The sequence below is a fragment of the Cucurbita moschata genome, unplaced genomic scaffold, assembly GCF_002738365.1.
Source record: "Cucurbita moschata cultivar Rifu unplaced genomic scaffold, Cmos_1.0 Cmo_Scf00016, whole genome shotgun sequence".
NCBI lineage: Eukaryota > Viridiplantae > Streptophyta > Magnoliopsida > Cucurbitales > Cucurbitaceae > Cucurbita > Cucurbita moschata.
Window position 1 is genome coordinate 3,500,723 of NW_019268532.1, and position 23,183 is coordinate 3,523,905.

At 36.1% G+C, this 23,183-nt stretch overlaps 5 protein-coding genes across 5 annotated transcripts in view; 2 read left to right on the forward strand and 3 right to left on the reverse strand.

The window, feature by feature from the left end:
* Positions 1 to 1,882, forward strand: part of LOC111454740 (UPF0587 protein C1orf123 homolog) — a 3,684-nt gene extending 1,802 nt beyond the window's left edge. Inside the window, exons 3-4 of the mRNA XM_023096262.1 lie at positions 534 to 701; positions 1,678 to 1,882. Of these exons, the coding sequence (XP_022952030.1) occupies positions 534 to 701; positions 1,678 to 1,800 (291 nt within the window). The 3' untranslated portion in view covers positions 1,801 to 1,882. The remainder of the gene's footprint in view (positions 1 to 533; positions 702 to 1,677) is intronic.
* A 3,257-nt stretch (positions 1,883 to 5,139) lies between these two features.
* LOC111454377 lies at positions 5,140 to 6,826 on the reverse strand. The gene is made up of 4 exons (XM_023095849.1): positions 6,736 to 6,826; positions 6,355 to 6,657; positions 6,005 to 6,082; positions 5,140 to 5,412 (listed from the first exon to the last, which is right to left on the reverse strand). The coding sequence occupies exons 2-4, from the start codon at positions 6,634 to 6,636 to the stop codon at positions 5,344 to 5,346; spliced, it is 429 nt and encodes a 142-aa protein (XP_022951617.1). The 5' UTR covers positions 6,637 to 6,657; positions 6,736 to 6,826; the 3' UTR covers positions 5,140 to 5,343.
* A 1,068-nt stretch (positions 6,827 to 7,894) lies between these two features.
* Positions 7,895 to 12,469, reverse strand: LOC111454335 (vacuolar-processing enzyme). The gene is made up of 9 exons (XM_023095787.1): positions 12,193 to 12,469; positions 10,945 to 11,109; positions 10,701 to 10,857; positions 10,173 to 10,258; positions 9,889 to 10,088; positions 9,470 to 9,518; positions 9,027 to 9,236; positions 8,491 to 8,697; positions 7,895 to 8,346 (listed from the first exon to the last, which is right to left on the reverse strand). Exons 1-9 carry the CDS (start codon positions 12,415 to 12,417, stop codon positions 8,164 to 8,166), a joined length of 1,482 nt encoding a protein of 493 aa, XP_022951555.1. The 5' UTR covers positions 12,418 to 12,469; the 3' UTR covers positions 7,895 to 8,163.
* A 2,617-nt stretch (positions 12,470 to 15,086) lies between these two features.
* Positions 15,087 to 18,549, reverse strand: LOC111454680 (endoglucanase 16-like). Its single transcript, XM_023096179.1, has 8 exons — positions 18,258 to 18,549; positions 17,280 to 17,492; positions 17,001 to 17,201; positions 16,850 to 16,927; positions 16,629 to 16,778; positions 16,449 to 16,557; positions 16,192 to 16,355; positions 15,087 to 15,589 (listed from the first exon to the last, which is right to left on the reverse strand). Exons 1-8 carry the CDS (start codon positions 18,483 to 18,485, stop codon positions 15,260 to 15,262), a joined length of 1,473 nt encoding a protein of 490 aa, XP_022951947.1. The 5' UTR covers positions 18,486 to 18,549; the 3' UTR covers positions 15,087 to 15,259.
* Positions 18,550 to 20,124: 1,575 nt separating this feature from the next.
* On the forward strand, positions 20,125 to 23,176 carry LOC111454682 (ferrochelatase-2, chloroplastic-like). The gene is made up of 9 exons (XM_023096180.1): positions 20,125 to 20,483; positions 20,808 to 21,135; positions 21,217 to 21,360; positions 21,438 to 21,539; positions 21,665 to 21,768; positions 21,843 to 21,969; positions 22,088 to 22,240; positions 22,329 to 22,429; positions 22,634 to 23,176. Exons 1-9 carry the CDS (start codon positions 20,398 to 20,400, stop codon positions 22,953 to 22,955), a joined length of 1,467 nt encoding a protein of 488 aa, XP_022951948.1. The 5' UTR covers positions 20,125 to 20,397; the 3' UTR covers positions 22,956 to 23,176.
* Positions 23,177 to 23,183: the final 7 nt, after the last annotated feature.

The window sequence follows — 23,183 nt, forward strand, 5'->3', positions numbered from 1 at the left end:
TTTTTTTTTTTTTTTTTTTTTTTTTTTTTTTTTTTTTTTTTTTTTTTTTTTTTTGAAATCAAATAAATGTCATTTTCCTCTACTGTTGTGGGTTTGAAGTAACTTATTACAGTGTCTTCGGAAACATGGGTCAATAATCAAAATGACATGAAGGTATCAGTTTTCAAGTAATATGGAAATTGAAGGTGTTAATATGTTTCCCAGTATCATTTGATGATGAAATTATAACATTTTTCAGTCTTTCCTGTTTTGTGCGAATATCAGTTCTGAAATTAGGGACTTGTGGCGATATCATTGTGATATTCAGTTTACTTTCCACTTCTTTCATGGGGATGCTGAAATTATACAAAGAGAGAGATGTATATTTTTCTTTTTTAAGGGAACGGCTTGAAAATTGAACTTATCAGTCATCAGGGATGACTGCCTTGTGTTAAACTATGGTTTATTTCGAATATTAGGCTCAATCGTTTCCATTTGCACTTAAATAATTACCTCCAAACTCAACTGCAATATTCATGCACGTTTTCTTATAGTGCAAGTTCTGTGGGAGGGATGGAACTATTACAATGATTCCGGGGCGAGGTCAACCATTGACTCAGGAAACAAGTGAATCAGGGAAGTCATCTCCTTTGATGTTATTTGACTGCAGAGGTTACGAGCCTGTGGGCTTCATATTTGGACCTGGATGGAAAGCAGAATCTGTAAGTTCTCCAATTTACCAACCTTCCAACTCATGTAATAAACAAGATGTATTTGACATGGTCTACCTGTTTCCTCTGGTAAAGGATATAGTTTTCTGAACTCCATGAACATGCATGCAGATTCACCGCGTTTTAGAGTTGGCATATGAGAGTAGAATATCCTTCCTCTTTCATACTTTTTCCTTCTGTCCTTTTTTTTTTTATTATTAGGGGATTTTGCTTCTCTTTTCTCTTCTTTTTGTTCGATTTTTCTGTTCTTAATATTGCTCATTATAGATGTCTTTTTTTTTAGCTTTGTGTTCCTGATATAGCTCATTATAGATGTCTGTGACTGCATCCATGATTTGATAAAATAATTTGTTTTTACTGATGAGTGTCAAACGAATGGTGTACTTTGTTTGATGACTTCAGAGAAGGAGGCTGTTTGAGGGCTTCATAGGCCTCAGGGGAGGCTCTATAGTGTACTTTGTTCGCTCTATAGTGTACTTTGTTCGCTCTATAGTGTACTTTGTTCGCTCTATAGTGTACTTTGTTCGAGAGTAGGTAGAATTATTGAGGATTGTTGGGAGGGAGTTTCACATTGGCTAATTTTGGGAATGATCGTGGATTTATAAGGAATACGTCTCCATTGACATGAGATCTTTTGGAAAAACAAAAAACAAAGCCATGAGAGTTTATGCTCAAACTAGACAATATCATACCATTGTGGAGATTCGTGATTCCTAAAGTCCAATGAGTGTCATTCTTGATTGAGATTACATCGAGCATTAATATTTCTGAAATAGAGGCGTGAAAATTTATCACAATGAGATTGAAAACAATGAAGAACATGACTTGATACACTAACCCTTTTATTATAATCACGCTGTCTAACATTTTTTCCCCTAACTCACTAACTATGAACAATGATATTGTCCATGTTCTTGCGGCTTTATTTTGCATAAAAGTTTGAAAGCAGCTTCCTTCTTTTGCACAGATAGAAGGGACTAAGTTCGAGGACATTGACTTGTCTGGAGGTGAGTATGCAGAGTACGATGAGAAGGGAGAATGCCCTGTCATGATTTCCAATCTAGAGGCCACATTTGAGTCGGTAAAGTAGGAGGTAATCCTCACCTTAGATCTCTGGATGTAAAAAATTGAGCATTTTGATGCTGCTATTGATATCACCCACTCTATACTTTGATAATGAATGATATCATTATGCAAGATTGTTCATCATGTTTTAAACACAAATCTATGGTGTGATCTAAGTGATGGATATTTTCATAACACTATATGTTTTCAGTTATTATTTAGTTCTTTTTAATTAAATTATTGTCGGTCAAATACAATATACAAGTGGGACCTGCACTATAAGTAAGCTGTGCGAAAAACTGCTGATTTTTTTCGGTTTTGCAACAACTTGGGCGACATGGGGTTCTATCGGGAAACCAGGAATTTTTTAGTTCCATTACTAAAATTTATATTTGATCGATTATTCTTGTTCTTATATTATTCTCGAGATTAATTATCCTATATATTTAAACACAAAAACCAATAAATGTTTTTAATCAATCATATATGAATTTATCAATTATTTTTTAAAAATAAAAAAGATTTACTTTTATCTCACTCAATATCTGTTTTTTCTACTCCATTCAATATTGTTTTCTATTATTAATTTTGCGTCAAACTTGATTTGACTTAAATTAGTGAGTTTATTGAGTTTTTTTTTTTAATTAGTTAGTGAATTAACAAAAATTGAATATAGGGTATAAATTGCAATTTTTTTTCTTTCTATTTTATAATTATTTAGTCTTTTTCATTTTGTGCTTATTTTTATTTAGTTTTATTTTAACAAAACATTTCAATTCTTTAACTAAATTTTGAAACTTAATCCTTTTTTTTTTAAAACATAACAAAATTAAAAAATAAAACACTAATAAGTTAAATAAGGTTTATTTTTTTTTAATGGATTTTTAATTTTAAAGTGTTTATAAAATATTTTTTAAATAATAAACAAAATTTAAGAGCAGTTTAATAATTTAGACGAAAAATAATCTTCATTTTTATATGCCCTAAGATCACGAGGAAGTTTCTGGAACCATAATTTAAATATAAAAAAAAAAACACAGCAAGAATCACCAGCCAATCACCCTCATCTGTCATCTCTTAACAACACAGCCCTGTCTCTGTATCACGGGCCCCACGCTCCTAACTGCCTTTCTCCATTGCTGCACCCTGTGGTCCCCACCCACATTAATTTTCTCCTTTTTTTTTATTTCGCTGTTTCAGTCAGTGGCTTTCCGCATCTTTCTTCCTCCTTTCCTTTTTATTTAGCGTTGTTCTTCACGCTCTAATCTAGACCGTCCGATTCGATCACAGCTGTTCGTTTCTCGTTCGTGTAAGCCACGCGTCATTGTAGCCTCTGGATCGAGGCTAAGAATGTCCCCACTTTACAACGGACCAACGAACGTTATACAGGAAACGACGCCGTGTTTCAAAAAAAAGGAAAATTTAAATCCTTACCTTACCAATTAACTTTTTGAAAATATTTATTTTATTTTAATTTTTTAATATAGCTCAACGATTATGATCAATATTATTCACATATAATAATACAATAATTTTGTTAATTTAAAATTTAAAATTTAAAAAAGTGTTGAAAAATACTCATAATATTTAAATTAATTGAATTATTAGTTTGTTATCAAAATTGACTATTTTAATTTTTTTTTATCTATTTTTAAAAAAATTTAAATTTGTATTTTTTTATTTTATTTTATTTATTTTTCCATTTCTTTTTTCGGAATAAATTTGTTTGTATTCGGTACTATAAAAAGGCTTTGCGGATATTCATTTCTCATCTCCAACCAAAGAGGCCTTCTCTCGGTCTCTCTTCTTTCAATCCATCTCTTCCTCTCGCCGGAGCCTCAACAAACAAATATCTGCAACAATGGCCACCGTCTCCAATGCTTCTCTTATGGCTCTCATTGCCCTCATCATCGCCGTCGCTTCCGTCGCAGCTCAGGAGGCTCCGGCGCCCAGCCCTGCCTCCCCTGCTTCCTCGATTGCTCCGTCGTTCGTCTCCGCTTGCATCGCCTTCTTCGTCGCTCTCGTCCTTGGATCTACTCTCAGGATCTGAGGTACTGGCGTCTCACGATGTGGTTATTGATTTTGCAATGATTCGATATATTTGTGCTCTGCTTTCCTTTTTTCTTTTTTCGAAGTAACCTCGGGGATTTGTTTTAGGCGTTTTCGTTGGATTTTAATTCCTACACGTCTGGTACAGAGAACCTCTTTTGTTACACATTCTTATATACAGAATGCAGGTTGTGATGGTTTGATGATGATTTGTGCTGTATTTTGTTGTTATGATTAGTAAATAAATTGTTTCGTTCTTTTGTATCTCTTCTTGCCTCACCTCTTTTGTAATCCATGAAAACTCACCTATTATCGTTCGAATTTCAAATTGCTAAAATAACCTCAAGATTATTCGCGATCTTCCGTTTTAACACCTTTAAGCTTAACCAAAACAACCTGCAACTTGAACATGGAACTCCAAGTTATGTTAGCGTTTGGATCTCACCTGTAGTGGTTTATTTTTTATATTTTATTTTTATATTTCACATTGAAGCGTGGAATCAGAAACTCAGATGAAAAAACCGTAGGAAAACATCAATATCGAATTGGCAAATATTCAATTATGCAGTTCAAAGATTTGAAGGCATTTATTTATGATTTTCGCAGCAACATAACCTAAACGAATATAATGGAATATATGATGAATTTGTAAGCACTGAAAATTCTTCTAAAGCAACCTTCGTGATTTTAAAGTCAAATTTACATTCATTTTGAGTTCCTCTTTTATTTTTTATTTTTTAAAATCAATTTTGTTCTTGATTTCTACTCAAAAACAAGTTACATGGGTTGAAGAACATGGAATTTATTCATTTATCAGAACTTGAAATGAGATAGGCTTTTAGTGTGCTACATAATTTTTTTGCTAGACCTATCAAATATTACTTAAATTTAGGGGAATAAAAAAAAACTCATTTTGGTATATATATATATATATATGAGTTAAATGTAATTAATGTTATATAAATAATTTGGAGCTTTTTTCTTTCAAGAATTTATTCACTATTATCATTTATTTCCTAGCAAACATATTTAATTTGAGTATATAAAATCAACTTGAATATAATTTAATTTATTAAATACGTAAGTATTATTTTTTCAACTAAATTATTATAAATTCAAAGCATCACCTTAATTTTTTTTAATAAATAATAAAATTTAATTTAATTTTTATAATTTTCTTCTGAATAATTTTCAGTATAACTATTACTAGAGACTAATACGAAAGAACAAAAATTAAATTCAAACTTTATTATCACTTTTTTTTTTTTTAATTGTCATATTACAAGAAAGTAAATATATAAATATTAAAAAAAAGTACAGAAAAAAGGAACGGTGTCCGTCAAATGCCAAAAATAAAATAATAAAAAAGCTGCCTAAATGCATCCAGCTGTCCACTCCTAAAATGCTTTTAAACTTTAAAAATAATAAATTTCTAATATTTTAAAACTAACTATTTTTATTGTAAATAAAGTTAAATTAAAAAAAAACATTTAAAAATTACAATAGAAAAAGTTGGTATTCATAAACTATGCCTTTCCCACTCCGAATCTGACTCCATTTTCACTATTGCTTTAAGCCCTCTTCGTCTCTGCATCCAAATAAAATAATAATAATAATAATTGGAGGAGGTTGAAAATCTGCAGTTAATTTAGAGAATGATCATGGATTTATAAACAAAGAATATCCTCTATTGGTATGATGCCTTTTGGGAACCCAAAACAAAGCCACGAGAGTTTATGCTCGACAATATCATATCATTACGGAGAGTCGTGTTCATCTAACATAGTATCATAGTTATGCCTTAAACTTAATCGTGCCAATAGATTAGTAAATTCTCACATGTCGAACAAATGACTCCAAAAGAAAAGGAGTCGAGCCTCCTCGAAGGCATAGTAAAAAATAACTAAGACAAAAAGTCGAACCTCAATTAAGGTGTGACGTACTTTGCTCGAGGAGAGGGGTTGGATGATGAAAGTCTCACTTCAGCTAATTTAGGGAATAATCATAGATTTATAAACAAAGAATACTCTCTCCATTGGTATGAGAAGCCCAAAACGATAGCTTATACGGACAATATCATACCATTGTGGAGAGTCGTGTTCGTCTAACAACAATATATATATATATATTTTTTTTTCATATTATTATTCTTTAAAAAAAAATAATAAAGAGATAATTACCTTTTTAGACATCTTCTTTTCCCTGACTTCGTATCTGTCCAGCGTTAGATCACACAGCCACGTCCCTGGGCTCACCAGCTACCTCCATTTTTTTATACAAATATATAACGACTCATTAAATAATGCCCTCCAACTTCATATTTATTACACAACTACCCTTCCCTTATACTACTTTAAATCTCCAATCAAAGCTCTCCACGTGTGACACCCATTCCATTGCCACTCAAAATTATAATTTAATTTCAATTATTTACTTATTACCGTCAATAATAATAAATAATAAATAATAAATAATAATATTAAAATTAAAAAGCAAGTAAGAATCTGGGGCGGGTTAGGTATGTGCTTACATTGATGGTGCGTTGAATAATTTTGGGGCGTTTTTTAGGTCTGAGAGGCGGCTTACACCCTTTGATCGCCATGAAATCTTCTTCCTTCTCTTTGTTCGTTAAGGCTATTACGAACTCCGGCAGCCACACTCCCCCTTCTCCGCCGCCGGACGATGACCCTTCTTTCTCTCTTTCTGATTCACTTCCCCGGCTTTTATGGTGGTTGCCGTGATTACACGCCGCTCTCTTCTCCGGTGAGCTTATTGAACTGCCGCCGCCGCCGCCGTTGGTATTCCCTCTCATCGCATCGGAATATCGGAGTTCCTGAATCCAATTTTTAAAAATGTATATAAATATAAAAGAAATCTCGTAAAAAAAAGAGGATGAAATTACGGAATTGACCTTGGGGGATTGAATTGGATAGGACTTTTAAGCGAGTGATGCAGCTTCTAGGCCTTGGCTCCTTTTGAAGGAGAGAACTGTCTTTTCTCAATGGCAACTCTCCCGGGACCTCTCAGCCATTGGATCTCGAATTTTCTAGGCTATGCGTCCATTGGATGATAGCCAGATCTGCCATCGATGATCCGACGGCTGTTGTTGATTGTTCTATATCTAGAAGGACACGTGGATGAACGGAGGCGTGTCCTAATCAATGAGGCTAAATTACATAATTTTTAAAAAGGTTTCACAAATGACGAATCTAATTTAACAGACACAAAATATGAAAATTATTATTATTATTTAAACAAAAAGTTAAAAGTTCAATAAATTAATGAATGATAAATCGGTTGTTGTTGGAGATTTAAATATCCATTTACTTCTGATTAGGATTATGAATCAAACTCACCTTACCGTCATTCATTATAATCTTGTCTTGATCGATTCTAATGACATGTCGGTTCACTCAAATTATAGCTTTGTGAACTAGCGAACTTGTAACGGGGATGAGCGAAACATCCCTTGCCTTGACCTAAGCTTTCTTACACAACATAATAAGTACGGTTTGATTCAAGGATTCCTTAAGAAAGCAAAGGACGATGCCATGACATTCCTTAACCATAAAACCCAGGTGGGACGATATGATAGGATTAAACTTACAAAGCTTGGTCAAGAAGAAACTAAAGTTGTACACGAGGCTATAAAAAAAAAAGCCCTCCCCTAGAGCAAATCTACTCGAGATTGATAAGGAATTAGGAAATAGAACAGTCACGACGAGATAGTGGAGGTTGAGGTACTCCCAAATTTCAAAATATAGATTACAATACCCTAAACGACAGTAAGAGTAATCCAATATAATATTTAGATACCTATTGATCGTGAATGGAACTTATGGTGCTTTAGGTATGATTCTGTGTGAGTATTTTCGTTTAGTCTGACAAGTTCAACCCGAGAATGATTACAACGTCAATTGGTTCCCGAAAAAAGCTGGCCAATACATTCATGACTTAGCTCTTGGGAGGAAGAGATCAATAAGAAAAAGACTCCTTGAATTCATAGGTAAATATTGAGTTCATAACATGAAATATTGAAGTCAAACAAAGCAACGAGTATTCACAACCAATAGAAGAAAACTCAAAAGAGTCGCACACATGTTCCCGACCAGTGGCCGAGATAAGGCCAACCTCGAGTTGAAATCTTCATTTCTTATAGACAGATGCAATACAGCAATAACCCTTCTTATATGCCTTTGTTTCTTGTTTTTCTTACACGATGCCCTGTGGTTGTATTTACAAATAACCATTCTGGATCCATTTTGAATACATTTTATATAAACAATGGTGACAGAAGCGTACTTCCAAATCAGATGAGAGGGGCTTGGTTTCATCATCATCAAGCAGTGAAGCCCTTGTGCAGAGAACTCCATGGACCCGAGGGGACGCTTACGCAAGCTTGCGCCGAAGCCTCCGCCATCTGCTCCTTGCTGATCCCAGCATTGCAGAAGTTTGCGAAGGACCTCATGTGTTTCATTCCGTATTGGGAGAGGGATCCACAGCGTGCCTCAAAGCTCCTGACCTGTATGCATATCACATCACTTCAGAATGACACAACTTATAATGAATAAAACACAAGTAAAGATCATTGATGCGTAATCTCTTCGTTACGAGCCATCAAGAAAGAAACAGGAAATAAGTGAATTCGTTTATATCGACTGTGTACCATATCCTTAAGACAGTCCCAGTCGTTGACAAGGGGTTGTCTGGTGGGTCGGATGGCATTGAGCACCTCAGGACCTTTTTCAATCCCAAATAGCACCTTTCCAATTAGCTTCACACTGTTGTCGATATGAACTCTGTGGGACATTGCTTCCACAAACTTCTTCTGAGCTTCAACTTTCTTGGTGGTGCCTTCAGGAGCTTTGCGAAACTAAAATCAATAACAGGCATGGCGGAGGGATTGTTAGATGGTGTCGAAACAAAGATTGCGAGCAAGGAAAAGCCTAATATTAACCAGTAAAGTACAACAATGGATATATTAGAAATGTGACAAAGTGGTGTAGCAATTAAATTGCCATTGAAGTCTCCAGATTTGAACTTGTAACAGATAGCAAATAGCAAACACCATCTGAACTGTGCACTTATCACAATTTAAACTTAAAGGAAATAAGAATTTGGTAATCCTCAGACTATCTCGTTTTTTACAGTTTACCAAATAGTGTTCAATTCAATTCTAAAATGGAAAAAGAAGAAACTAACCCTTTCCCAAAAGTGGACAAGATCAGCGTCACGCTGATTCGTAACTTTTGCTGTTGGCCTCAAAGAGTTCTCCTCGACAAAAGTATTGTTCTCATTAGCAGGATCAGTACCCAGATATGAGGACAAAGCGTCCTTGCTGAGCGTTAGATCACCATATTGCATGACATGAGAACCATAAGCATAATTGGCATTTAGCGTCTTTTTCTTCACCTGAAGAAACCAGCAGTTATTTCAGATTCTTTCTAATGCCGAGCATAAATGGAAAATTTTGTGTTTTGATCAACATACAATGAAAGTATCCTTTCGCCTTAATTGTATAATTTTTGCATTTTCTAGGGATGAAATGTTCAAGAAGCAAAATTTTCATTTTAAGAACCATCAGAATTAAATTTAAACTCATAGGAGTTTAACTTCTCCTAAAACAGTAATCCATGGTTTCTTACCAGTTCATATTGTTGGCGTAAAGTTTCCGTCTTCAAATTGTGATTATCACTGTTTACAGACCAAAGTAAAAATCATGAGATTCTGGATAAATTAATATTTGAATTCATACCTGAATCATGTAGAAAATAAATTAATCGTCAAAGTAACCATAATCTCATAGTCCCAGCTTTTGGATCTAAGAATTTTACGATATTCATTCTTCAGCTAGGCTGAATGAATGCTAGAGGCCAAAAGTATGATGGGTGCAGTACTCTACCAATGAGTAGAGAGAAGTGAGAACAAATGCCCAAAACTGAAGTTGCACGACAAAAAGAATATTACCTATCGATATTGATATCATTTTTTTAGTCTAAAGTTAAAAGAATTGAGAACAGAGTATACTATAACAATAGAGGCAAGTTTATTATTTATCTTTTACCTGTCTTCCATCCAAGCAACACTGTACAAGTCACCCAAGCAAGTATCATACTCTGGTGGAGGACTAGGATAATCCCCTGGGCAGTAAGTACCCCAACTGCTCTCATAAGCATTTGATGCGGTGGTTGTATAAATGTTCAAGCCTTTGGGAAGAAGGCCTTCAAAGATACTTCCCGATTCACAAGCTTCAAGATAGAATACCTACAATATTAAGTATAGTGCCATTACATAATGACATTCTAAGAATAGTTGCAGTCTCAAGCGATGAACAGTTCGATAATTTACCAGACTTTTGTAGGATCCAGAAGCATGCTTCTTCTTTAAAACGTCATTAAGATCATCAGCATACATATAGGGATAAGTAGGCATCCCTGGGAAAAACGTATCACAGAGATGAGGAATTTATCATGAATAATGACCTTTTATCATTGCTTTTACAATAATAATGACAAAGTGGATTAATTATAACAAATATAAAAAATCAGAGCACAAATTTCATTTTTTACGTTGCAAAGGATTTAAGGCCTTTTTTATTATTATTATTTTTTTCCTATGTGTGTGATATGCAAAAAAAAAAAAACAGCATTTCCTAGATGAAGTGAGATGTGCTATCACCACAAATCAAAGCTTGCAAATGCTTGAATGTAGGCTCCCTGCCTCTATAATGAAATATAGAGAAGCAAACCAATCATTCTATTGCTTACAGACAAATCAAGCATATCAAACAACAAATGTATCCGAAAAAAATGATTGCCGGATAAACATGATAGGTCATTACATGGTATGCGAGCTACATAGAAGTAAGCTACTCACCAAGAACACCAGGGCCACCATGATCACTGTAGTATATGAAAATGTGATCATTAGGACCGCTGTCAACAACCTTCCCACTACCCCCCGTAAGAGCAGTTCTGTTTCCAAGAATGACAGCAAAAAAGTTGTTCACGTTAACATCCTCACCAGTGTAATCCTGCAGTGAACAAAATCTTAGGTACATAAGAAGCTCTAATCAAATGAATCAGGTGGAAAATTGGAATCTATAAAGCAATAAGAAAACCTTTGGGACTCCATGATAAACATCAGAACCCTGTGGATGGTTGATGATGACCCCAGTTCTTGGGTTCTCTGGATTGAAGGCAATGTCATCGTACATGAAAACAATGATGTTTTCATCTTTTAGCCCATTTTTCCGCAATAGTTGATAAGCATGGCAAATATCAGCCTGGTGGAAAATGTGTTAATCATTGTCTGAATCTTTCCAAGTAATTAAACCATCAACAACATTCACCAAATAAAACAAGGTTGAATGCAAAATAGATTATCCCGTTTATACTAATCTTCAATGAAAAAACTGCGAGCTTACTACCAGCAGGGGTACACGGATGTAATCCTTTTCCCCCATTCCTTCTTTTTTTCTTTCTGGCTTGGAGCATCTAGACTTCATTGGTCCGCGCCCAAAATATACCAAGTTTCTGTTTAACAAATTTATATTAAATCTAAATTATATCACTCCTCTTTCTTTTCATTAGTAAGTTCAGTTACTGGTAGCGTTTATAGGTCATCTTATCCACCAGAAGAGTCGCAAATTCCTTAAAAGAAAATTTTCTGTTTGGACTTGAACGCTCAGTAACTGGTTCAACATAACAATTCAAAAGAAGGAAAGTTCATTTGAAAACAGCAATAGGCTCGATTAAGTGGTTATCCTGACACCAACATCCAACATATATGTCGCTCACAACTGAGAGGAAACGTCAAATGGCAGGGTATTGAAAAAACCATGTTCTTTGAGAATTTCAGCTCTAATTTAACGATTAACACAGAAAGAAACATTGATTAAAAATGGACTTCTGAATACAAAAAACTACGTATCTATATATGGAAAAGAAAGCCAAAAACAGGAAAAACGAAACAGATAAGAACTGCTACAATAATATTCGAAAAACCGAAAATTCATCAATCCAAAAGGTCAACGACGAAAACCAAACACGAAAAGAATATAGACCTAAGTTTAGAGGGGAAATTATTCGATCTCATGCTAAGAAACATCAAAGAAAAAACTGATTACAAGCTTCGAGCTTAAAAATCAAAGAAGTTATTAAGAAAAACAAAAATCAGACAAGGATCGGCAACAGAGATAGCACAGTGGATATTTGGGGGAAAAATAAGTATGAAATAGGAAGAAGAAAACGCCAATCAACAACAAATGTCAACATCTAAACAAACACAAAACGCAACACAAATTTGTACTCTCAAAGAAAGAAAAACAATCCAAATTAATGAAGCTTATCAATGTAACAAAAATAACCTGATGCCGGTAGTTCCAGTATCCATTCGAACCGGCGATCAAAACGGCCCATCTCGTTCCCACGGAGTCCTCGTCGCTAGCATCGGAGGCTCCTCCGCGAAAAAAATTCAAGGCCTCGGACGGCAACCTCAGAAAATCTCCAGGAAGGTCCCGGCCACCGGAAGCCAAGCCGATTACGGCGAGGGAAAAGAAAAGGAGCAAAGCTCCGGTGGAGATTTTAGCCATGATTTGCGGAAAACTTGGGCTATACGCTTGGTATGAATGATGATCACGAAAATTTCCTTATAAACAAATATATAAAGAAATGAACGTAATGACGTAGCGAAATATGAGGGGTATAAATGTAAATTCGCTAGTGCGTTATGCGAAATGACTTAACTGCCCCTGATGAGCTCACGTAACGTCGAATAATAACCGCACACGTGTATAGATAATTCCGGAGGTCATTTTCGGAAGGTTTCAAGTTGACAGGGTGGGCCCCACCTTCGGTATGGACGAATAGGCAAAGATTCCTTCGAGGATTATGGAATCCAATTATCTGTCTATGATCCTTTGAATCTTCAAAGATATTTATAAAAAAAAAAAAAAATTCTTGTTAAAATTAAAATTAAATTAAATTAATAAAAATACCCTCGAACTTTTATTTTATATATATTTTTTTATTAAAATAAATATTTATCATCAACACTGTTTATCAACAAAATAAATATTTAAAAACAGTATGAAATTCGGAACCTTATAGGGTCACTTGGTTCAAAAATTTATTTATGAATGTCTGAAAATAGAATATCTGATAATTAAATAACTGTGTTGTTTGGTTTGTTTGAGAAATGTTATAAAAATTTCATGTATATTACATTTGTTTAATTTTAGATAAGTAATTTTCGTTAAAATTTTAAATTTATTTTATAATAAATTTTAATTATTATTTTCAAATAAATGATTTAAATAAAATTATATATTTTAATCCTAAATATTTAGCCAAACTTTTATTTCAAAAATTAAATGTGTATATTATGGAACCTATACTTATAAATCTTATTTAATCATAATAATTTATTAATAAAAAATAAAAAGAATTCAAAAAATAATTATGTATAAAATAATTATTATAGTAAAGTATTAATTATAATTTATTATTATTAATTACAAATTTAAATCAATTAATTATACTTCAACATAAAATACAAGTTAAAAGAGTTATAAAAGAAAAATAATTATTAAAATGTTTGATAAGGACGACTCATTTCTCTACCGTTTCCACTCGTATTTGTTTTAAAAAAAGAGTTAATAGATAGTTTTTTTTTTTCTTTTCTTTTATCACTTAGCTTAGGAGCCGTGCAAGATGAAAGTCTCATGAACGGTTTTATTTTATTTTGTTATTTAATGTGAGATTCCATATAAGTTGGAGAGGAGAACAAATCATTTCTTATCAGGGTGTGAAAATCTCTCTCTAGTAGATGCGTTTTAAAATCGTGAGACTGACAACGATATGTAATGGGTCAAAACAGACGATATCTGAGCTCGTCTTTTTCGAACACGAAAAGTTTGAGATATTTGTGGAGGGTATGTGAAGGAAAGATGGACGTAAGAAATAAGATTGATTGATAAAGGATTTTGGATAGACATTATAAGGTGGTTGTGGCATTAAATGTCAAAAGAGTTTATTGATTGCACGCAACCTAACCCTTTCATTGAGGACCGATACTCATTGGTTGTGCTCTAAGCTCTTTCGTCCTTTACTAAATAAATTATGATATAACTTGTCCCGCACAATCATACGCAAGTTAGATAGTAAAGGTATTCAAGAAACTCGATGACTCAAAAACATTCAAGTAATCTAATATGATTCGTATAATTAATTTGGTTATGAACTTATTTGGACGAGATTGGATTGAGTTGAAATAAATGAAAAACTTTCTAGACTGGGTTGGTTTCATGAATCTTCGTGCAACTAGATTGGGTTATATTATAAATGAATGGATATTTGACTTTCATCGTAAATTTATGCCATGATTTTAAGTTAGAGAACCTTTTGTGTCTCATATGCATCAAGATTCTTTTCTCGCCTGTTTTTTGACTTTGCATATCAAACTTCATGTTCAAGTTAATTGCATTTGGAGCATTTGATGTCAGGTCTTCTCCCACACTTGTATGGTGGATGACCTTTCTTCTCACAATGGCGTAAAGGTGGATATGATTTTTGACATGTAAGGAACCTTCACTCACCCCTTCTTGCCTCATAGACCTCCTTTACTCTTGTGCTTGTAAAGCATTCTCAGTCACCCCTTCTTGCCTCATAAACGTGCTTGTAAAGCATTCTCAGTTACCCCTTTTTCAGTCACCCCTTTTTGCCTCATAAACCTCCTTTACTCTTGTGCTTGTAAGAGCTCTCTTCACTCACCCCTTCTTGCCTCATGGACCTCCTTTACTCTTGTGCTTGTAAAACAATCAAGAGCTCTATAAGAGAAATCTTTGACAGGTCTTTAGTGCTTGTAAAGCAATCAAGAGCTCTATAAGAGAAATCTTTTACAGGTCTTTGGTATTCAAAGTAGTAATGGTGGCTTCAAACTTATGACTTACAACATTTATGTTCATCATGATGTTAAGTGGGATCGTGGGATCGTTCGCCTGACTGGTGGGTCCATGTGCATGTGCATGGGTCGTGTGTAGGAAAGTACTACACATCCAAACTTGAACGGAGTTGTTTTTAAAACGATAGGTCATAAATAGCATGTGGTTGTTTTTAGACGTAAAACAATACAAAGTTTCGATATCATTGTATTTTCAATAAAATACATAAATTTTAGCATAATCCTTTTATTAATTAATTATAAATATATGCAAATGTGAATCCAAAAATCTTGGAAAAGACATCTAATGTCTGTTTGAATCAAGTTTGTAGAATTAGAAAATATTATAAACATGAATTATAAAAATAATTAACACATTTTAATCCCCAAATCTCAGAATCTCTCCTTTCTAGTAACCCACCAATCACATCTTCTGTACTGTTCTAACAATAAGCGATTCAAAACCGCCGAAGGATTGAATAAGGTTTTATTTTTCATGTGATTTTGTGGGCCGCCAGCTTTGCCAGCACTCCCACGGCCATGGAGTTGGTGTAAGTCACCGGCTCCGTCATGGGTGACACCGTACGCTTGTCTAAGAACTTGTCGTTGCGGTCCGGGCCGCCCAGAATTGCGCCCGTCAGCTCGTTGGGGTTCGGCGTGTCCTTGTTCAGCCAGTTCACGAAACTCATTGGGCAGTTCACTTCTGCGTTGGCTGGCATCACTGGCACCGACGCGCCGCGGTGGTGCGCCTGCGTTGGTGGGTTGTTCCCAAACCCTACCATAAACGATCTTCCTAGTGGGTTGTCCCCCAGCAAGTAATCCATCTGCAAATTAAAGTTTTTAAAAATGAATTAAATAAAATGAGTAAACTCACGAAAACTTATGCTCGACAGATAGATTGAACGTAGACTAAATAGGGTACTCTCGGGCTTCCTTTAAAAAGGTTTTTAAAATACTCGAGGAAACCTGTTCTATTTAGGTTCTATCTCGGGCTTCCTCTACAGGTTTTTAAAATATCCGAGGTTCCCTCATCGGCTCTCTCAGGGTTCCCTCATCGGCTCTCTCAGGGTTCCCTCATCGGCTCTCTCAGGGTTCCCTCATCGGCTCTCTCAGGGTTCCCTCATCGGCTCTCTCAGGGTTCCCTCATCGGCTCTCTCAGGGTTCCCTCATCATTAGAATTCTAGCTCTTCCAGAGTGGTATCCAAGTTCAGGATGGATTGGTGCGGTTCCTCTATGCCTAGGACACCAAATACCAAACCATGAATGAAAAAATGCTTCGTTCTCCTCCAACCAACATGGGAATTCACAATTTTGTTCGGGGAAGATAAGTATATAAGTAAAGAGCACTACCTCCATTAGTGTCGAGAACTTATATTAAAAGTAGACAATATCATATCATATCATATCATTATAGAGATTCACATACCTGTTTCTTAGCAAAAGTCATGAGATGGGCCGGGTCAAACTGCTGGTCACTACATTTAACGTTTTGTTTATAGGCTGCAAGGATATCGCTATAAGCACTAAATACGAACGCCGTTCCCGTAACATATTGCGTATTCGCTCCATCTCTCATGTGAACCATTCCCCCTATCAAAATCATTTCATTTAATTCACTCAATAATATCCTATCATACCATATCATATGAACACAAATTCCCAAACATAAATACAATACAAGACCTGGAGACACGTAAATTTGGTGGTAAGGGCTGGTCGGAAGATTAGAACAAATATAGCTATCTGCCTGATTTTTGAACGTCTCTAAACCCTTCTCTCCTTCAAAATATAACTAAATAATATGCATTTTAGTATCATTTTAATATCAATTTATGAAAATATATTAAAAAAATTTATTAAAACCTTGGAAAGAAGAACTTGAGCTCCAACATATTTGAGATCCCAGCTGAATTCAGCTACACTAGCACTAATCGACTCTTCTAGAACATACTTCAAATAAACCGACTTCCTCGTTGCGACGTATAGCCATGTTGCAGCCCACAACAACTCGTCCTATGATAATGCATAAATTATTCGATGAACCCGACACAATAAAATTCTAATCAAGAGATAGCGAGAATTACATTGTAGCCCGAGTACGAGCAATAGAAAGGGCACTCGCCATCGTAAGTTGCCTTGTGGGCTTTTGCGAATTTATAAAGCTGCAAATAAAAGCAAAACGAAACTAGTTATATTTGAAATGAAATGACTTTTCAAGCGGTTAAAAGTTTATACCGTTTTAGCTTTGTTGAGAAGAAGACGAGCATATGTTTGATTGGAGTGTCGGAAGACGATGGAAGACGAAGCCATGGCGGCGGAGGTTTCGGCAGCAATTTCTGTACCGGGGGTCTCGGAATCAATTTGCAATACGGTCCTTGGAGTCTTCATATTTTCAGGTCTAACCCAACACTCGTGATCCTTAACGGGGTCTCCGACCTTCACCAATTTATTTGATTATGTAAATGATTATAAATAGAGAATTTTCACACGTGGATCATATTGAGGATGAATTACCTCGACATATAAACGATCGCGATGAGAAGAGGCTTTGAGGAAATAATCGGTGCCCCATTTGATGGCGGCTTTAAGATTTTCCATTTCGCCGGCGGCTTCCAGCTCCGCTGGGTAAGTCAAAGCTCCCCATGATAGAGTTGTTACCGTGAAAGCCATCGGAAGTCCGTACTTCACGTTGTCTCCGGCGTCGTAATACCCTCCTACTAGGTCTACCTGCAACCACCAAAAATAATGCCCCAAAGGGTTCTATTTTACACCATTTGTATTGCTTTCTTCGTATATGACTCGAACTCGATGTATTAATTTACGGGAGAATTTCTTCTCTCCGCACCATGTAAATCTTTGTCGGTGTGCTTCCGCTACAACAATCGAGTATCGAAACACTTTGGAAGTAGTATCATAGTACAACAATTGGATGGCTCGAGTCCTCAACCTAACCATCCAGAAATTGGGTGGATGGCTCGAGTCCTCAACCTAACCATCCAGAAATTGGGTGGATGGCTCGAGTCCTCAACCTAACCATCCAGAAATTGGGTGGATGGCTCGAGTCCTCAACCTAACCATCCCGAAATTGGGTGGATGGCTCGAGTCCTCAACCTAACCATCCAGAAATTGGGTGGATGGCTCGAGTCCTCAACCTAACCATCCAGAAATTGGGTGGATGGCTCGAGTCCTCAACCTAACCATCCAGAAATTGGGTGGATGGCTCGAGTCCTCAACCTAACCATCCAGAAATTGGGTGGATGGCTCGAGTCCTCAACCTAACCATCCCGAAATTGGGTGGATGGCTCGAGTCCCTAACCTAACCATCCCGAAATTGGGTGGATGGCTCGAGATTTTTCCAACCAAATCTGTGTACACCTTTATTGATTTTTCCCAACCAAATCTGTGTACACCCTTATTGGTAAGGTCGCTAATAAATGATTAGGAAAGAGAAGAAAAAAAAAAAAAAGGAGAAGGAGAAGAAAGGAATCGAACATTGGCAAGTTTTCCATCGTCGAGGGCGGAGTCGCCTCTCCAAGCGGGGCGATGATTGGGCGGGAGCTTGCCGGAGCGTTGAGCCTCGAGAAAAATAAGAGATTTGGTGAGGGCATCTTTGTAATTGAAGTCGGCGGCATGAACAGCCCCGGGAAAGAATGGTTGAAAGAAAAGAAGGGAACCCACAAGAATGGCCATGGCAGAAAGATTGTGGATGATGGTCCCCATGGCCAAACCAAAAGGGCACTCTCAAGGACAGCCGAGAGAGATAGGTGTGGGGATGATGGAATGAACAACGCAGGAGGTGAATAAAAGGAGGAACAAATTATGGCTATCATTTGTATGAATGGCGCCAAATCCTTGGGTCGTTAAGTTCGTTGGAAAACAACGGTCAACATGGGATTCTGTTAGTTTTTAGGTTATTTTTGGAGAAAACTATGTGGGGATGGGAACAAACTTTGGTCGCCCAAACTGTTTTTTTTTTTTTTTTTTAACAAAATTTTGGATGAAGGATAATGATATTTGCTAATTCCCCCTCGCTAAACCCTAAATTACAAATGAGGCACGTGAATCAATTTATAGCCAAAAACATGTCGTACACATGGCTTACACTTTTTATCATCTTATGTAGTGATAGAGCATTAGCGGTTGGGCCATGAAACACGTTAAGCCGATAGAACCATGAAACATGTTAAGCTGGTGGGACCATGAAACATGTTAAGCCTATCTCGTAGTTTAGTCTACAGGATTTATAATCTAAAGCTCTAATCTCAAGTGTAACAACGACCCTATTTCCTACTACTATAAAGTTGCTACTACTTGCATGACATGACTGATAAGTACGGAAACATTCATTTAAAATATTTCACAAAACGATGTCATGGGATTAAACGTTCACAGTAAAATCTTAAAACAAAACAACCGCAAATAAATAAGGTGAACTTAAAATAAATACAAAGAAAAGAATAAAATGATACCCTAATCTAATTTAAGAGATCAAAATAAGTTTCATACTCTTCCGCAGATGCTAGCCGTCATCCGTACATGAGTGTCTTATCTTTACCTGAAATGTAAGAATAGAACATGACTTGAGTATTTTAAGAAATATTCAGTAATTTCTATAGTTCGATCGCATTAGAGTACCAGACAACGTAAGGATGCTTTGTGGAAGAACATGTTTTTCTTTTTCTTTGTCGATATCAAAGAAAAGTATCTCTGATTAACAAAAGTTGGGTATGAGAAACCCGACTACAATATTCACTCGAAAGACTCAATATGTACGCTTCTATATTGCTTCATGTATGCTCATGATGCTTATGCTAAAATAGCGTGTATTCGCTACCGACTACTTCTGTAACGATCCTGTTTTTCTATTCTAACAAAGTCGCTACTACATATATGTTAAAGGCAATGCATCTATCTTGCCTTCATTCTCATGGGCATTACTATGACATCATCATCCGTGCATAAAATATTATATCATATCATGATATTCGGCTCAAGTTTCAATACGGGTAGAATTGGATGTGTAATACTTCTATATACACGTGCACGCACATAGACCTCAAGTGAGTTCGTATACGTGTCATGTAATATATGTGTAATACTTCTTTTTTTTTTTTTTGGTTAGTTTTTTAAATATGATTTAAAAAACAAAAATCAATTATTTATGTTTATTTTTTAAAACTATATATATTTTTTTCAATTATATAATTTTATAATATATTTATTTCATTTAATATGATTTACTCTACCTATTTATTTTGTATTTAAATAAATAAAAAAAACAGCTTGGCCCAATTAGGCCCAATTAGGCCCAATTAAGCCCAAATAATAGTAAGAATAGTGAGGAAGTTTCAGAGCAGGGACGTGGGCGATGCGTGGATGCGTAGACTCTTCAACCCCAAACCCAAATTCAAAATGAAACTGGCAACTTCGCTACGAATCAACGCTTTCCCGGATCTTCCCGTCCCCCAATTTTGACTCTTCATCCTTCCAATTCATCATTCGCGTTTCAAAAAATATTTATAATCAGGATCGTAGCTAACTCACTCAATTCTTCGTTCAACACTGCTCAAATTTTTCTGGGGTTTTCGTGGACTTTCGATTTTGGATCACTGTATTTCTGATTTTTGACTTCATGGACGCGATCGCTTTCTCTGCCGCTCATTCCAATATGAAGCTTCTCGATTCCAACACCCTTAATCCGGATCGCACGGTTTCTACGTAAGTTCTTTAATCCATCGCTTCTGCTGCCCTAAAGATTTCGCTTGTGTTTGAGATTGATGATCGGCTTCTTGAGTTGTCTTTTGTTCTTACTTTGGAATCTAGAATTCTGTGAAAATTTTGATCCATGTGAACTTTATACTGCTGTGATGCAATGTTTGTGCGGCTTGAAGTTGTCTGGATTATAATAACAGAGTTGATCGTAGTGAACTTTTTTGCTTATTGTGTGGAAGATGGCAGCGCAATGGCGTAGATTCTTGAAGACGTTTTTAGGTATTATTATATCAAAGTTAAGAATTCAACGTATGATTTTTGGTTTTTCAGGTCATTCTCTGTGCCGAAATCTCTTGTGTCTTTCTCTTGTAAATCCTCTGGAAAATTGCAAGTTCGTGATAAGTCTAGAACTCAAGGATTAGTGGTTTCTTGTTCTAGCTCCAATGGTCAGGGGCTACAACTTTCTGGCCCTGTTGAGAAGAGAGGCCGTCTTGGACAAGCATTTTGCTCAGTAGGAACTGTCTCCTATGGTGAATTTGCTTTAGAATCTCACTCTCAGGCAGTAGAAGAGAAGGTTGGAGTTCTGCTCCTGAATCTCGGAGGGCCAGAAACGCTTGATGATGTTCAGCCATTTTTGTACAACCTATTTGCTGATCCGGTATCTTACTTAATCTTGTGTTTCTAGCCTTAATAACATGCCAATTTATATCTGTTTTTCAATTCTTTTCATAATACATAGGATATTATTCGGCTCCCGAGGTTGTTCCGTTTTCTCCAAGAGCCATTGGCGAAGTTAATTTCTACTTTTCGTGCTCCGAAAAGCAAAGAAGGGTATGCTTCAATAGGTGGTGGCTCACCTTTGCGTAAAATAACAGATGAACAGGTTGATTGACCTCGCTATTACTTCCCTCTACTATAAAAAACATTCAAATATTTATAATTTGTGAATCCTTGTTCTAGGCACAGGCGCTTAAAATGGCTTTGGAAGAGAAAAACATATCTGCTAATGTCTATGTCGGAATGCGCTATTGGTACCCTTTCACAGAGGAAGCGATTCAGCAAGTTCGTTTACATGTTCTTCTTATTCCCTGTGCCTTCTAGTTCGATACTGACCACGTGTATTGTCTTTCTTAATCATCACTGCATTTAAGTTAACAATTGATGGTACCTTTTGCTGTTTGTGGTAGATTAAGAGGGATGGGATAACAAAACTTGTGGTGCTGCCACTGTATCCACAGTACTCTATTTCAACAACCGGATCCAGTATTCGTGTTCTCCAGAAGATTTTCAGGTGATGATCTAGTCCACTGTTGATCTTGTTATTAAAAGCTTCAGCTACTGACTTATTGACTATGAGCCTATCAGGGAAGACGCATATCTCTCGACATTGCCTGTTTCGATTATAAAGTCGTGGTATCAACGAGAAGGGTATATTAAGTCAATGGCTGACTTGATTCAGACAGAGCTGAAGAATTTTGTTAATCCTCAGGAGGTATTTGATTTTTGCTGAAACTGATTTTAGAGAGATGATTTAGTTTATGCAGCAAATGGCTGTTGTTGTCCAAGTCGATTAGTTCTTAATGACGGGTCATTTGCATTTGCATCCTTAGGTCATGATTTTCTTTAGTGCACATGGGGTTCCCGTCAGTTATGTTGAGAATGCTGGAGATCCTTACAAAGATGAAATGGAGGAGTGCATCTACCTAATCATGCAAGAGTTGAAGGCCAGAGGGGTTGGAAATGAGCATACTCTTGCTTATCAGGTTAGTAGTAAATTTGGAGCCTGGCTTGGTTTCTTATCTTTTTCTTGTTTTCTGGATTTTCATTTTTGTTTATGTATTACATGTTCAGAGCCGCGTTGGACCTGTACAATGGCTAAAGCCATACACTGATGAAGTTCTTGTTGAGCTTGGCCAGAAGGGTATCAAGAGCCTCCTAGCCGTTCCCGTGAGGTATGTTCTGTTCACAAAACATATGCAACTCATGTTCTAGGGACCTATAGAGTGAATATTGGTGGGACTGAATCATGTAACAAGTAAAATAAAATGCTCGGTGAAATTCGATCTTTCTCGTTTTCGTACATTGTTTTTATCTATTCTTTGTTAACTTAAGCGTGTGGCGTTTTATTTATAGTAAGTTTACTTGTTTTTTCCTAGCTTTGTGAGTGAGCACATTGAGACTCTTGAGGAGATAGATATGGAGTATAAGCACTTGGCACTTGAATCCGGGATCGAAAACTGGGGGCGTGTGCCCGCTCTCAACTGCAAGTCTTCATTCATTATGGATCTGGCTGATGCAGTAGTCGAAGCCCTTCCATCTGCTACGGCATTGTCTCCCCACGCAAGCTCCGCAGATACAAGTGATCATGGTTCTTTCCGATTTGATCCTATCAGATTGTTATTTGGTTCGATCCTTGCATTCATCTTGTTACTCTCACCCAAAGCGTTTCTAGCGTTTAGGAATAATTTCTATTTCTAATTCCATTTGACGATACGAAACATAGGTAGAATAGATCTGCATGGATTGGATTGGGGAGGGGATTGTTTTAAATTTACTTGAGATAAAAGGCAAAAATTTTCAGCATCGCAATCATAGTCATTACGTTTTGTACTAATTTTGTATTAGGGCAAACACTGATGGATTCAAGACAAATACCATTACACGATGAAAATAAAGGAGGAATTACGTTTTCTTGCTCATGATTCA